Below are 12,666 nucleotides of genomic sequence, written 5' to 3'. Positions count from 1 at the left end.
GGTCACAGACGCAGCTTGGATCTCGTATTGCTGTGGCTGTGCCGTAGGCTGGTGGCTACAGCTCCAATTAGACCCCTAGCCTGGGAACCTCCATGTGCCGCGGGTGCAGCCCTAAAAAGCAAATAAAATACTTTTCAAGCCCTTATATCTGAAAGCAGGCCGTTGGTATTGCTGTTATCACTTCTTAGTAAAGCAGCTTTTAGGTCCTTCTCTGTAAATGCTAGCTTCTGGATGATGTAAGATCTGAAAATTTGCTTTTGAAGCTGTTTTGACATGTTTGCTGGCCCCGCCCAACCTGCACACACGGCCTTATCGCCGCCTGCGTTCTGCTGGTGGACCGGCCTCCCTCCCTTTGCTGAGTGCGGGGACGATGCAGGGCCCCATCGCTGAAGAAAAGCACCTCAGCGTCTCAGAACTGGGACATGGAACTATTTACTCAATGAACTCCTTCCAGCAGCAAGCCAGGCGCCCGTCTGTGGCCCTGTGGCCCTAATTCCCAGAGTGCCCCTGTCTCTGGCCAGGCGCGCCCCCCCCCCCCCCCCGCCACCTGCTCCATGGGGTCGGAGGGTCTCCACGGCTGGAGGCCGTCCTTCTGCCCCCTGAACCCCCAGCACTCACACCTCCATCCGTCGTCCCGTCTAAATGATTTAAGTGTCTGTTTTAAGGTTTGCCCTTTGTTCCTGTAACTTTGTATAATCACAAAAACAATTCCCCCAGAAGGTCAGTTTTGTCTATTTATATATAAATAGATCCCACTTGGCACTATTACACGATAAATACCTGAATAACTTGCTGTGTAACACACTCACACTGAGAAAAGGAAGAGATCTGGCTTTTCGAGGGTCAAAGGTTGTTGCTCTAAAGTGTCTGCCCACGGGACCCAAAGTGAAATCCAGAAAAGGGCGTGGCCACACCCCCTTTATCACAGAGCTGGGGAGGCAGGACACCCACCAGCTGGCATTTCCTGGTAGGGTGGGTACGAGTCCTACTGAGAACTGTGCCCGGCCTGCCAGAGGGCACAGAGTGGTCTGTGTGTGCTGCGCCCGCTCCCCGGCTGGGGGGAGAGGCTGGATTCTCATGGTGGAGATGGAAGCTTAGTGCTCCTGCGATCAGCAGGCCTGGCCCTCGTCACCTGCTCGCCCCGCGGCCAGCTGGGCTAAGGTGAGAGGTGACTGCAGCCACTGCCCCTTCTCAGGCCTGCAGGCACCCTGGCCGGGCCAGCTTGGTCCCAGGACATCCCGTAGCCTGTTCCGTGTGGAGGGACGGGGGTTGGGAGGACCTCCCCAGAAGGTGGGGTCGGGGCCTCCATCTTGGAAGAAACTGCAGAAACTCCCAGAGACCCTTCTCTGCACAGAGAGCCCCCCCCACCCCCACCCCATCACTGCCGCAGCAGCAGAGGACCCGGGACCCGGCCCTCCCGAGATGAGCTTTTTCTCAGCACCATCTCCACCCATCCGAGCTTGGAGCCACGTCGCCACCCAAGTGGGGGAGATGCTTCCAGCCCCCGTGCTGGAGGGACCCGGCCAGGCCACGGCTGGGCAGCGAGAGCGTGCGTCTGTCCCTCATCTGCAAGGGCGTTCCACTCTCTCATCGGATGGGTGGCTCCTGGCTGTCAGCCAGAGCCGCAGGGGCGCGGGCAAAGGGACCTTGTTCAGGGGACAATTCTCAGAGGTGGCAGCGCAGCTCCTGGTGGGAAGGCGGGGGGAGCTTGCAAGCGAGGCTTCTATGGCCATGGCTACAAGGAGAGGCTTGGGTGCTAAGGTCACTCAGGCCACACGGTGCCCTGAGGACCATGGCAGGCTAAAGGTGTGGCCGGGGAGAGGGGCAGGTGGGGACCAGGAGCCGCAGGTAGGGACTGGGGGCAGTGAGAAGGCTGCCACCAAGCTGGGCGGGCCATACACCTGGCTTTCCCTGGGAAGTCCCTCAGCCCAGAGCAGCCTGCCCCCCTCCACAAGGGGACCCTGGGCAGGCTGGGCGGTCTTTCCCCTGAGTGCTGGCACCCCCACAGGGGGCCCCTGAGAACACACGGGAAGATGGGTGAGCTGCCCGATGGGGCTGGGAGGGGCCCAGGTCTGCAGCCAGGTAGGGACAAAGCGAGTGCTCCCCAGCTAACAGCCCAAGAGGGCTTCCCCCTTTAAGAGATGGCACCCTAAAGTCACGCCCAGCCCTGGGAGGGTTCGCACGTCCCCCACCGGTGGTCCTCTGTGGGCTGAACTGCGGTGGCCAGTGTGAGCTCTTCAGCGCCTCTGCCCTGAGACTGTGTGCACTCCTGCCGCGCTCGCCCGGCGAGAGGGCCTGGGGTGGCCGGTCACACACCGAGGAGGACAGCGCTGAAGTGGGAGCCGCTGCGCACAGTGATGGGGGAGCCGCTGGCGTTGTCCAGGAAGACGGAGGTGTACTGGCCCATCTGCGGGGAGGGCAGAGTCAGCCCGGGTGCTGCCCGCCTGCGCACACCCAGAGTCTCAGACCTACTCGGGTGCTTTCTCCCTGTCTCCATCCGCCCCCTGCGCCCATGGGCTCCCTGTAGGTCACGTGTGTGGGAACAAGTCTCTGCTCAGGGCCAGAGTGGGGTTCAAAAGCCAAAGAGGTGTCTGGAGTTCCTGTCGTGGTGCAGTGGTTAACAAATCCGACTAGGAACCGGGAGGTTGAGGGTTCGATCCCTGGCCTTGCTCAGTGGGTTAAGGATCCGGTGTTGCCACGAGCTGTGGTGTAGGGCGCAGATGCGGCTCGGATCCCGCGTTGCTGTGGCTGTGGTGTAGGCCGGCGGCTACAGCTCCGATTCCACCCTTAGCCTGGGAACCTCCATATGCCGTGGGAGCGGCCCTAGAAAAGGCAAAACAAAACAAAAAAGTCAAACAGGTTTCTTGGCTGCACTTGAAGCCTGAAAGGGTGCCCCTTCCTTCACAGGCCTGGCCACACCCGTGTGTTAGAGCCATTGTGGGACCAGTACTCTGGCCTGGCTGCTCCAAATGTGGTCCGGGCACCAGCAGAGACACACCTGCTGGAAACTCCCAGAAACCCAGAATCTGGGCCTCACGGCCTAAGACCCCAGGCACACCATGTGCTATTTAAGTCTGAGCAGCAGTGCCTGGATCCAGGCCCCTAAACACACTGCAGCACCCACGGCCGCCTGCGGCCACAGCTGAACCTCCAATCAGGCTTTGCTGTGTGAGTTTAGGCAAATTACTCAACCTTCTGTGCCTTAGTTCCCTTATTTGTTTTGTTTTGTTTTGTTTTGCTTTGGTTTTTTTTAGGGCCGCACCTGCAGCATATGGCGGTTCCCAGGCTAAGGGTGAAATCAGAGCTGCAGCTGCCGGCCTACACCACAGCCACAGCAACGCCCGATCCGAACCACGTCTGTGATCTACACTGCAGCACCTTAACCCACTGAGCGAGGCCAGGGATTGAACCTGCATCCTCACGACGCCAGCCGTGTTTTGTTTGTCACAGAGAAGTGATAAACAAGTGCCCGGAGAATCAAACGCGTCATTTCTGGGAAGGGCTTAGAACCGCCCAGCCTGGTGGGTGCTGTTTACATGGGCGCTGTTCCTCCACACATCTGCACCTACATTTTTTCTTTTTTTTTAGGAAGTCCCACATTTTCATCAATTTCTCAAGCACTTTCCCAAATCCCCACGGTTCTAGAAAGAGACTCTCTCTCGGGGTTTTGTGTAGAAACAACCACATCTGCTTCCCACGGTCTCAATGGGCCAGGATGTCGTGACGTCATCCCGGACAAGGAGCTGACCTCTATCGCTGGCCCCTCACCCCTCTGCTGTCCACTGGGTCCCTCTGAAGGGCCAGGAGCAGCCGTGCTCAGCGTGGGGCGCTGGGGCGGTCTGAAAACAGGACACTGAGGAGCAGAGCGGCGGCTAAGGACTGGTATCTGCGGGGCCAGGTTTGGGGAGAGGCGACCTGGTGGCGGCCTGGCTCTGGCCAGACTAGCGTGAGAGCTCTGCCCGGCCCTGGCCCTCTCCCGGGACCTGGAGACACACGGTTCCTCGGCACCCACCAGCACCCCTCCCTGCCTGGTCAGCCCCACAGCTGGGCCCAGGTGGCGGTCCCCCAGAGCCGAGCACACACCTGCAGGTACAGGACACCGTTTACCGAGATGGTAAACAGCTCGCTGCTGCTCTCCAGCCCCATGACAGCCTCCAGGGAGCTGTGGCCAAAAGAGAAAGAGGGTCGCCCGAGACCCCTGCCCCAGACCCACCAACTTCACCCACCCTTGCTCACAATCACCCCAGCAGCTGACCCTGGCCCAGTGCCAAGTGCCTGTCTTGACCAGGTCTCTGGTGGAGGGGTATCCAAACGGGGTCCCCAGGAGGAAGGCCAGGCCTGCCCAAGGCTGAAGGGGTGCTGCAAAGGCCAGGAAAGGCAGGCCTGGGCCACCTCCAGGGGCAGCAAGCCTTGGCTCTGATGGGAAACAAGACACTGGCCGCTGGCACTGGAGGTGCGGGAGTGGCAGCGGGGAGGCTGGGTTCAGGCCAGTCCCGGGAGGGCTTTCCAAAGCAGCCAGAGGTTCTGAACTTCATTCGTGCCTGCCTTCTGCAACTATTGTGCCGAGCACTTGCTCTGTGCTGGGGCTCTTCTGGGTGCTGGGGATACAGAAGGAGCAGCCCCTGGCTGCACAGGGTCAGGAAAGGCCTCTGAGGACCTGGCGCCTCAGGGTGCTGCATGGCTGTCAGTCCCCTGGGGGAATGGGCAGAGGGAGAGGCCAGGCCCCCAGGCCCTGAGTCCGGGTCTGGAAAGCTCGCGCTGGCAGGCGGGACGCACACTTGGCCTTCGATGGGGGAACCTCCAAGGGAGGAGGCGGGAGCCCCGCTGCGCCCCGCCCTCGCCCACTTACGCGTGGTGCTGGCACCGGGACTGGATGCAGATGAGCAGGCGCAGGCGGTCCCGGGGGCGCAACGGCCCCCGTCTCGGCTGCTCCGCCAGGGCTGCGGGGAGGCGCGGGCGGTGGTCACGGGGCGGCGGGAACCGAGCCGGCGGGGCGCCCCCCTCCCCGCCCCGGGGCCGGGCCTCACCCACGTGCAGCGTGGCGGCGAGCGCGTAGAAGCCGGCGACGGGCGCCGTGTACTGGCCGCTGGTCAGGTTCAGGCCGGGGCCGCGGCGGAAGGCGCCCTCGGCGTCGGGCTGCGGGCACACGGCCGGTCACCGCGGGCCCCCCGCGCCCTCCCGGGCCGCCCCGGCCGCGGGCCCAGACTCACCACGTAGTAGACGCCGAGCTCGTGCAGCGCGCGCCGCTCCACCGACGCGTCCCGGCGCAGGCGGCAGTGGAAGGCGGCCTCGACGCGCGGCGCCTGCGGGCCGGGGGCCAGGGGCGCAGCCAGCAGCGCCAGCACGCCCGCGCCCCCCGCGTCCTCCTCGTCCTCCGCGGGGCCGCGCGGGCAGGGCGCGGGCTCTGCGCACTCGCGCGTGCGCACGGCGCCTGGCACAGATCGAGCAGTGGCCGCGCCGGACCCCCCTCCGCCCCTCCGCGTCCCGGTCCGGCTCCCCAAAACCCCGGCGCTTCTGAGAGCGCCGGGGACCATTACCGGTTACCCTGGAGCCGCCCTCTGGGATCCAGGGGACACCGCCCTGGCCTGCAGGGTCTTCGGAAACGGCTTCCTGATCCTGCGGCTGCTCCTGTTTCCTTTCACGCTTTGGCTAGCGGGCAGCCCAGGGGCTGATTGATACCCAAGGCGCTGGTTCTCCTGCCTCCCCGCTCTCTCCTACCCCACCCCACGTCCCCCCTCCCGCTGCTGCTTTTTCTCTGTTTACATTGTTATCGTGTCAGGGAAGGCAGTCCTAGAAGCCAGACTGGGCATTTTGCGAAAGCAGCTGAGTATAAAGAAATAATTATTGCAGCTATACTGGAAGTAATAGGGAAGTTTCACGGGCCGCTGGAGCTGGTCTATTTAAACGAATAGCACATTACATCCAAGGGGGAAAAGACTCTCAGTAGCTCTTTTTGTTTGTTTATTTTTTCTAGGGCCACACGTGCAGCATATGGAGGCTCCCAGGCTAGGGGTCTAATCAGACTGTAGCCGCCGGCCTACACCACAGCCACAGCAACGCTGCATCCAAGACACATCTGCAACCTACACGAAAGTGCACAGCAACACCATTCCTTAACCCAAGGTTAAGCTGAGCGAGGCCAGGGATGGAACCCGCAACCTCATGGTTCCTAGTCGGATTCATTAACCACTGAGCCATGACAGGAACTCCCTCACAGTAGCTCTTAAGGACACTAACTCTAGTAAATTCCCTGAGCTGCAATTCCAGCACCTGCCACAGCACAGGGCCAGCCCCCTGGGTACTCCCCCTGGGCTCAATACGGCTCTCTCCCCCTGCGGCGTCCAGCTCAGCTGCCCCTCCTGCTCCCCGCTGTGCTGCCCCTTGACACTGTCCCCCCTGCCTCCCGCCCATGGGGGCAGCCTCCTGGTGCCTTCCCAGGGGGCTCTGCAGCCAGCAGCTGAGATCTGTGGGGGGAAGAGGCAGGGGCAGAGGCAGTGGAGGGGAAGGAAGGGGCCTGCATCACAGGGGTCGGGCTCAGCTCCCCCTGGGGTCACTGTGGGGATCAGAGGAGCACTTTGCAAACTTAAGGAGCCCCGATCCCTCCTTTGCGGTCCTCTCTTGGGGGGCACAGGCTTGGATATTTGCTAGGCTCACCCAACTCCCAAGTCAGGCATGGATGCTGGTCCCCAACCACCTACTGACACAAAGTGGCCAAGTCCACCTTCCTCTGTGAACCCACCTCCTCACCACACTCCCCCTCGCCCGGCTCCTGACCCATGGCCCTGACCCAGGCCCAGCCCCGGAGAAGGGACCTCCTGGAAGACAGGTGGACAGACCGAGGTCTAGCCCACCTCGGCTTCTCCGGGATGCTCCCCCCGCCTGCTCGCACAGGAGGTGTGTCTGGGTGGGTGGCACCCCTACCTTTCAGCAGCAGCTGGAACTCCTTCAGCAGTACCTCAGGTGGCAGGATAGGGCCTGGGGGACCCTGCGGGCCGGGGGGCCCAGGGGGGCCTGGCAGGCCGAGCTGAAAGAGAAGTTCGAGAGTGAGGACACCTGAACAGGCAGGCCGGGGACCCTGGGCTCCTCCTCTGCAAGGTCTTGCCACCAAGGCCGGCAAGGGGGGCCCTGCTTTGACCCCTGCGGTGGAGGTCAGCCTCCAGGGGATCCTCTGAGAAGGCAGGGAAAGCTGCAGGCCGGCTGGGGTGGTGGGGCCCCTGGGGACAGGGCTGGGGGCAGGACGGGGCACATGGGTGGCGGAGCAGAGGGCTGCGGCCAGCCGTGGAGCTGGTTTCCTGATGCAGGAGGAGGGGAGGGAGGGACACTCCAGGCTGCTTCTGAATCTCAAGATCTGTCACTGCACCACTGGCCAGTCCCCCCGTGCCTGGCCCAGCCCCAGAGCCTGGGGTCCCCAGGAGCCCACCCTGAGCTGCGCTGGGACACAACCCAGGAGCAAGGAAGTCCTCTGCAGGGAGGAGCAGGGGGGAGCCCCCAGATCAGCGTGGGGCAGAGCGAGGCGGTTCAGAGGGTCTGAGGGTGACGGGTCAGGCCATGGAGACAGCCCCGCAGCCCCGGTGCCTCAGGCCCAGAGCCTGGCCCTCTGTTGCTGGGTCAGATCCGGGGCAGAGTGAGGCCCGGGCTCCATAAGGGCAGAACCTCCCTGACCAGGGCACCCCAAGGGGACACAGCCCTCCTGGGGCTCAAGGCAGGAGTCGGCCATCGGAACCAGGGGCCAGGTCCCTGGCCAAGCTGAATGAGAGTGGGACCCAGAAGCTGCCAGGGACCCGTGTCCCTCAGCTACTAGGATCCAGTCCATGTCACCCCAGCCCCGCTGTAGGCTCCAGCTGGGTCCCTGAATGCCCTACCAGGCTTCCTACGCCAGGATGCAGAGGGAAGAGAAAAGGGGGAGCCAGCGAGGCTGCCTGGCACTTTAGAGGTGCAGGGAAAATGGTTGGAACAGAGCCCAAACTCAGGGTCACCTGGGCCCGGGCTGGACACTTTTGTGACCCGAGGGTGAGGGTCTGTGCTTGTTGGAAAAGCTCAGGGTGCCCAGTGGGGGCTTGCAAGGGGTGTGGGGCTGATGCTGGTGCTCTGGGGGTTCGAGGAAAGGCCCGCAGGTGGAGGCGCTCTCTCTCACACGCACACACATACAGACACACACAGCCTGGGGCTCCTGGGCTCACCTTGAGCTTCCTGGCCTTGCCTCTGCCCCCCCTCTTGCCGTTGACACCCTTGTCACTCTGCCGGACGAAGAGCATCCAGGCATCTCGGGGGTCGATGCCATGCGCTCGCTCCGCCGCGGGTTCCTGGAACACAGCCACCATCGGCTTGGCGGGCTTTCCCCGGGGGGCGCCGGCTGTGCAGGAGGTCACTGCGTGGACTCGGCTTTGGCCCCCACGGACCCCTGTTACTGTCCACAGAGGTGCCCTCCCAGAGAGCACAGCCCCCAACCCCTTCCTCCTGGCGCACGGAGCACACACCCTGGGGAACAGGCCACCGGCAGCCCGGACTTAGTGGGAGAAGAGGACCCTGGACATGGGCAGAAGAAGGCGGGTGCCAGGCTTGAGAGCAGCTGGGAACCTGGCACTGCTGGGCGCCCAGGCCTCTCCAGCCTCCCTCCCCAGGAGCTGCAGGGAGGGTGCCTTCCTGGAGTCGGAGGATGGGGCACTGGTACTCAGGAAGCAGCCCCCAGGCAACCGCCACGGTCCAAAGTTCCAGGGAGGCAAATTCCGCCTGAGGGCTGCCGAGGCTCACAGTCCAGGGCTGGTGGGGGGACCTGGGGGAGGCGTGCAGCACTGAGGTGTCATGACTTGAGGCCCGTGCAACGGGGTGTGGCACACACCTTGCTCAGGGCTGCTAAGACGCAAGGACAGCGATGATTCCAGAAATATCTCTTCCCCTAGTGCTGCATTCTGAGCAGTCCTGACCCCGAGGAGATTGCCAGGAGGCGCCTTCCAGGATGAGGCTTTGGCCCTGTGGGCCGTGGGCCTTGGTCAGTCGGGGCCGCAGGCAAGGCTGCCAGCCGAGGAGGACACTGGCTTAAGAGGGCTTAGACGAGGTCATGGGGGCCGAGTCCAGTGGCTGATGGGAGTCCCCAGGGATCTTGGAGCCGGCCAGGCCCTTCCGGCCGAGGCAGACCCAGGGGACGCCTAGCCACTCTGCCGGGATCGGCCTTCCGTGGGGAGCCAGTGTGCTGTGATGCGGGATGGGGCTTCCATGATGGAGGAGATTGCGCTGGACAGAGGCCTCAGGGCGCCCGAGGCTTCTCCCCATCTCCCAGGGGGCTGGGCCCCGCAAGCCACTGCCCCGCTGGTTCCTCTCCCCGGACACCAGGACCTGTGATCCCACCGCACAGCCGCACACTGCCCTTGGGGGAGCACGTGGCAGGATGGCGGGTCGAGCTGGCCCTCCCAGCTGGACCTATGGAGGGACCCAGACCCCAGTTTGGTTGGGGGAACAGAAAGAGGCAGAACCACAGGGGTCCGGTGGCCTGGGAAGTGGGCCTGAGGCAGTGCGAGTGGGTGTCTGACACTGCCATGGCCACCCGTGGTCTCCAGCCTCCAGAGACTCGCAGAAAAGAGCTGGGGAGCCTCTGGTGCTGCCTTGGCCCCAATGAGGGTTCAAGTCCAGAACCCACCTGGAAGCACCTGAGGCCTCCCTGCTTCCTGGCTGCCACCGCCAACCCCCACAACCCTGCCCCCCCCAAGGGGGGGTGTTTGGCTACCTGGGGAGGTTCACCTTTAGTCCAGGGGAGGTGGGAACAAGGGCTTCCGGGGGGGAGGGGGGCGCTCCCACAGAGCTGGCAGGGCTGGCTGCCACCTTCACCTGTCTAGTGGGGTGTTCTTCGTGGGGGGGGGGGCATCGAGGTTCCCAGTGTGATGCTGAGAGCAGAGGTAGGGGCCTGAGGCCCCAGCGACGCTCTGCCCTTTGCACCACCCAGAGGCATCTTCAGAATGAAACTCAAAGCGCCTCCTGCGAGTGCCCCACCCAGAGTGAGGGCTCCTCTGAAGGCCCCCGCCCCAACCTGACCACCATCCTCTGTAGCCCAGGGAACGAAAGAGCAGGGCAGAGCTAAATGTGACCTTACCCAGCCAGAAATCACGGGCCACTGGGGGCCCTGCACCCCCTCCCACTTCCGCCCCCTCCACCTGGCAGGAAAGACAGTTTTTGTTTTTCAGAGAGAACTGCACCAAATAGATGGGGGCCAGTAACTTGCTGACACTGCTACAAATGCCTTCTTCCCAGTTTCAGGACGATGGAGTTATTTACACTCTGCTCACCTCCCACCTTAGAAGTCCCAGAGGAAAAGGCATTTCCCCCTGGTCTAGCAGAACTTCCCTTCGATGCTGAAGAACTAGCCGCAAAGCCAAGGTCAAGGCTGGCCTTTCCAGCTTAGGGCTGTGCAGTGGGGCAGCCTCCAGACTTCCCGGCTCTCCAGCAAGCTAAGCGGTTTTCATGCCCACTTTACGAAGGGGGACACCCAAGCGAGCCCAGGTCCCTGCTCGGGACGCCGCGCCTGAACTAAGCGGCCCCCCCCGCCCCCGCTCCGCCTTCGGGGCGCCCGGGAGCTCAGGAGGTGCGGGCTCCCGGCAGGCAAACCGAGGCCCGGAGGTCTCCGGGGCGCTGGGGTCCGGCAAGTCGGGCGGCTTCTTACCGACGGGAGGGCAGCGGGTCCCGCGGGCAGCTCGTTCCCGGGCGGGGGCTCCTCGCGGTCGCGGCTCCCCGAAGGCGCGCCGGGCTCCGGGGAGCCGAGGCTCGCGGCGGCGGCCAGCAGGCCGGCGTACACGAGCATCAGGGTTCCGGCGAGGCAGCAGACGGGGGCCATGTGGGCGGCAGATGCCTCGGGTCTCCGAGCGCGGCGTCTGGGAAGCTGTCTCCGGCTCCGCGCCTTATAACGCGCTTGAATCCCCCGCCTCGCCCCGAGGGCGCGCACCGCCGCCCCGCGCCCCCTCCCGGCTCCCGCGCGCGCTGCAGCTGGGGACCCGGTGCCGGCAGGGACGGGGGCGGGGCAGCTGGGGACCCGGGCAAGGAGGGAGGGGGGCGCTGCAGTGGGGATGCGGCACCGGGCAGGGGTTAGGAAAGGAAGGCGCGAGATAAAGGGGGTGTGAGGAACACACTTCGGGGAGGAGGGGGCTGGGGGAGCTCGCTGGCGGCGGCCTGAGCCCCCCCTCCTGTTCAGCGCTTTTCCGCTCCAGCTCGCGGCTCCCGGTCCCTCCCTGCGCGCTGTCCAGCGCCCCCACTTCCCCGCCCGGGGGCATCACGTCTGCCCTCCCTATCCCATGCGCCTTCTGCGGGGACCTGGAGACGCCTCCTCCCCATTCTCTTGGCCGGGCCCTGCGTGTTAGGTTGAGTACCGAAGGCCGTCAGGGATGCTCCTTGGCTCCTCTCTCCCAGGCGGTGACCCCTTCCTTCCCGGGCAGCCTTCTCCCCAAGGCTAGGGTGCCCTGACCTCAGGGATACGCTGTTGTTCTCCAACGGGGCGCACCTGCAGGGGTCTAAGGTGGGGGCGGGGCGCATGGAGCCAAGGTACAACCGGGGACCGCCGCCCTGCCCCGAAGCCGGTGCACGGGAGGCCCGGACTGGGAGGATTGAGCCCTCTCTGGACCATGAAGGGTGTCAGGGGAAGATCGGACCAGGGTCCAGACTGCCCACCGGAATACGCGCCGGGCACTCGGTGCACCAGACCTCGCAGGCCTGAGCTCCACGCTCCTCCCTGAAAAGAGCCAGCGCCCACACCCTTCCCTGGGCTCCCTTGTTCTCCTACGTGCTCATTGCTTCTGCCCTGCGTAATGGCGAGGGTGGTGCCCTGGGATCCTGCGTGGCTCTCCTGAGCTGCCGGCACTTGGGGGGGGGGGAGTGCATTTTATACAGGGGCTTCCGCGGAAGAGCACGGCTCAGAAATGCACCTTGCAAGGGCCTGCCGCCCTCACCAAGGGACAATTGTCACCTCTTCTAAGAAGAGAGGAGACCTCCCCTGTCCTATTTCAGAGCGGAGGCCCCAAGAACTCCCCAAGTTCATCCTACTCAGGAGCTCATCCTGTCACCTACTGTCCCCCCACTCCGGCACTGCTTCTGGGGAAGGGAAAACTTCATATTTCAGTAAAAACCTGGTATTCGATGCTAATTGCTTTCTGTAATTCCTCCTCTTTTCTCTAAGAGGGGGGAAGGTGGTAGTTTTTGGGGGGTGGGGAGGAATATCCTTCCTACCCTGAGAATGTGTTTCCCCCAGTGGCCAGTGTGTCCCCTAGACTCACTCAATGAGACTTAACTAAGGCAGAGGAGAACAGCCAAGGAGTTCCGTCTTGGCTGAAGACAGAGCTGTATAAATTGTCTTTATACAATTTTTTTTGGCAGGGGAGGGGACAAGCATCGGAATAAAGGCACTGAAATTCCTGTAGAGATTGTAGCTCTCCTAGAAGACATGGGAGAAACACTGGCTTCTATGATACGTAATCAACAAGGTATAAGGACTTACTTCAGCTGTTTTTTATCATTCATCAGTTTTGTTTACAAATAAGGACATTTGCTCCCAAATTCTTAGATGGTTCTGCTGGTAGGCCCTCAAAGGACTCAGGATTTCTTGGGTGACTTCTCATTTCTGGTCCCACAAGGAACAGCTGTTAGGAAGCCGGGCATTGGAAGTTTGTCGTGATGTGTGTGTATGTGCAG

The 12,666-nt window shown here is 63.1% G+C and overlaps 1 protein-coding gene across 1 annotated transcript; it reads right to left on the bottom strand.

The window, feature by feature from the left end:
* On the bottom strand, positions 721 to 10,901 carry ERFE (erythroferrone). The gene is made up of 8 exons (XM_005672349.3): positions 10,652 to 10,901; positions 8,181 to 8,303; positions 6,922 to 7,024; positions 5,211 to 5,431; positions 5,028 to 5,136; positions 4,850 to 4,940; positions 4,084 to 4,162; positions 721 to 2,407 (listed from the first exon to the last, which is right to left on the bottom strand). Exons 1-8 carry the CDS (start codon positions 10,820 to 10,822, stop codon positions 2,309 to 2,311), a joined length of 996 nt encoding a protein of 331 aa, XP_005672406.2. The 5' UTR covers positions 10,823 to 10,901; the 3' UTR covers positions 721 to 2,308.

This window comes from Sus scrofa, chromosome 15 (genome assembly GCF_000003025.6).
Source record: "Sus scrofa isolate TJ Tabasco breed Duroc chromosome 15, Sscrofa11.1, whole genome shotgun sequence".
NCBI lineage: Eukaryota > Metazoa > Chordata > Mammalia > Artiodactyla > Suidae > Sus > Sus scrofa.
The sequence above is the reverse complement of the archived record's forward strand: the minus strand, read 5'-3'. Positions and strand labels throughout refer to the sequence as shown.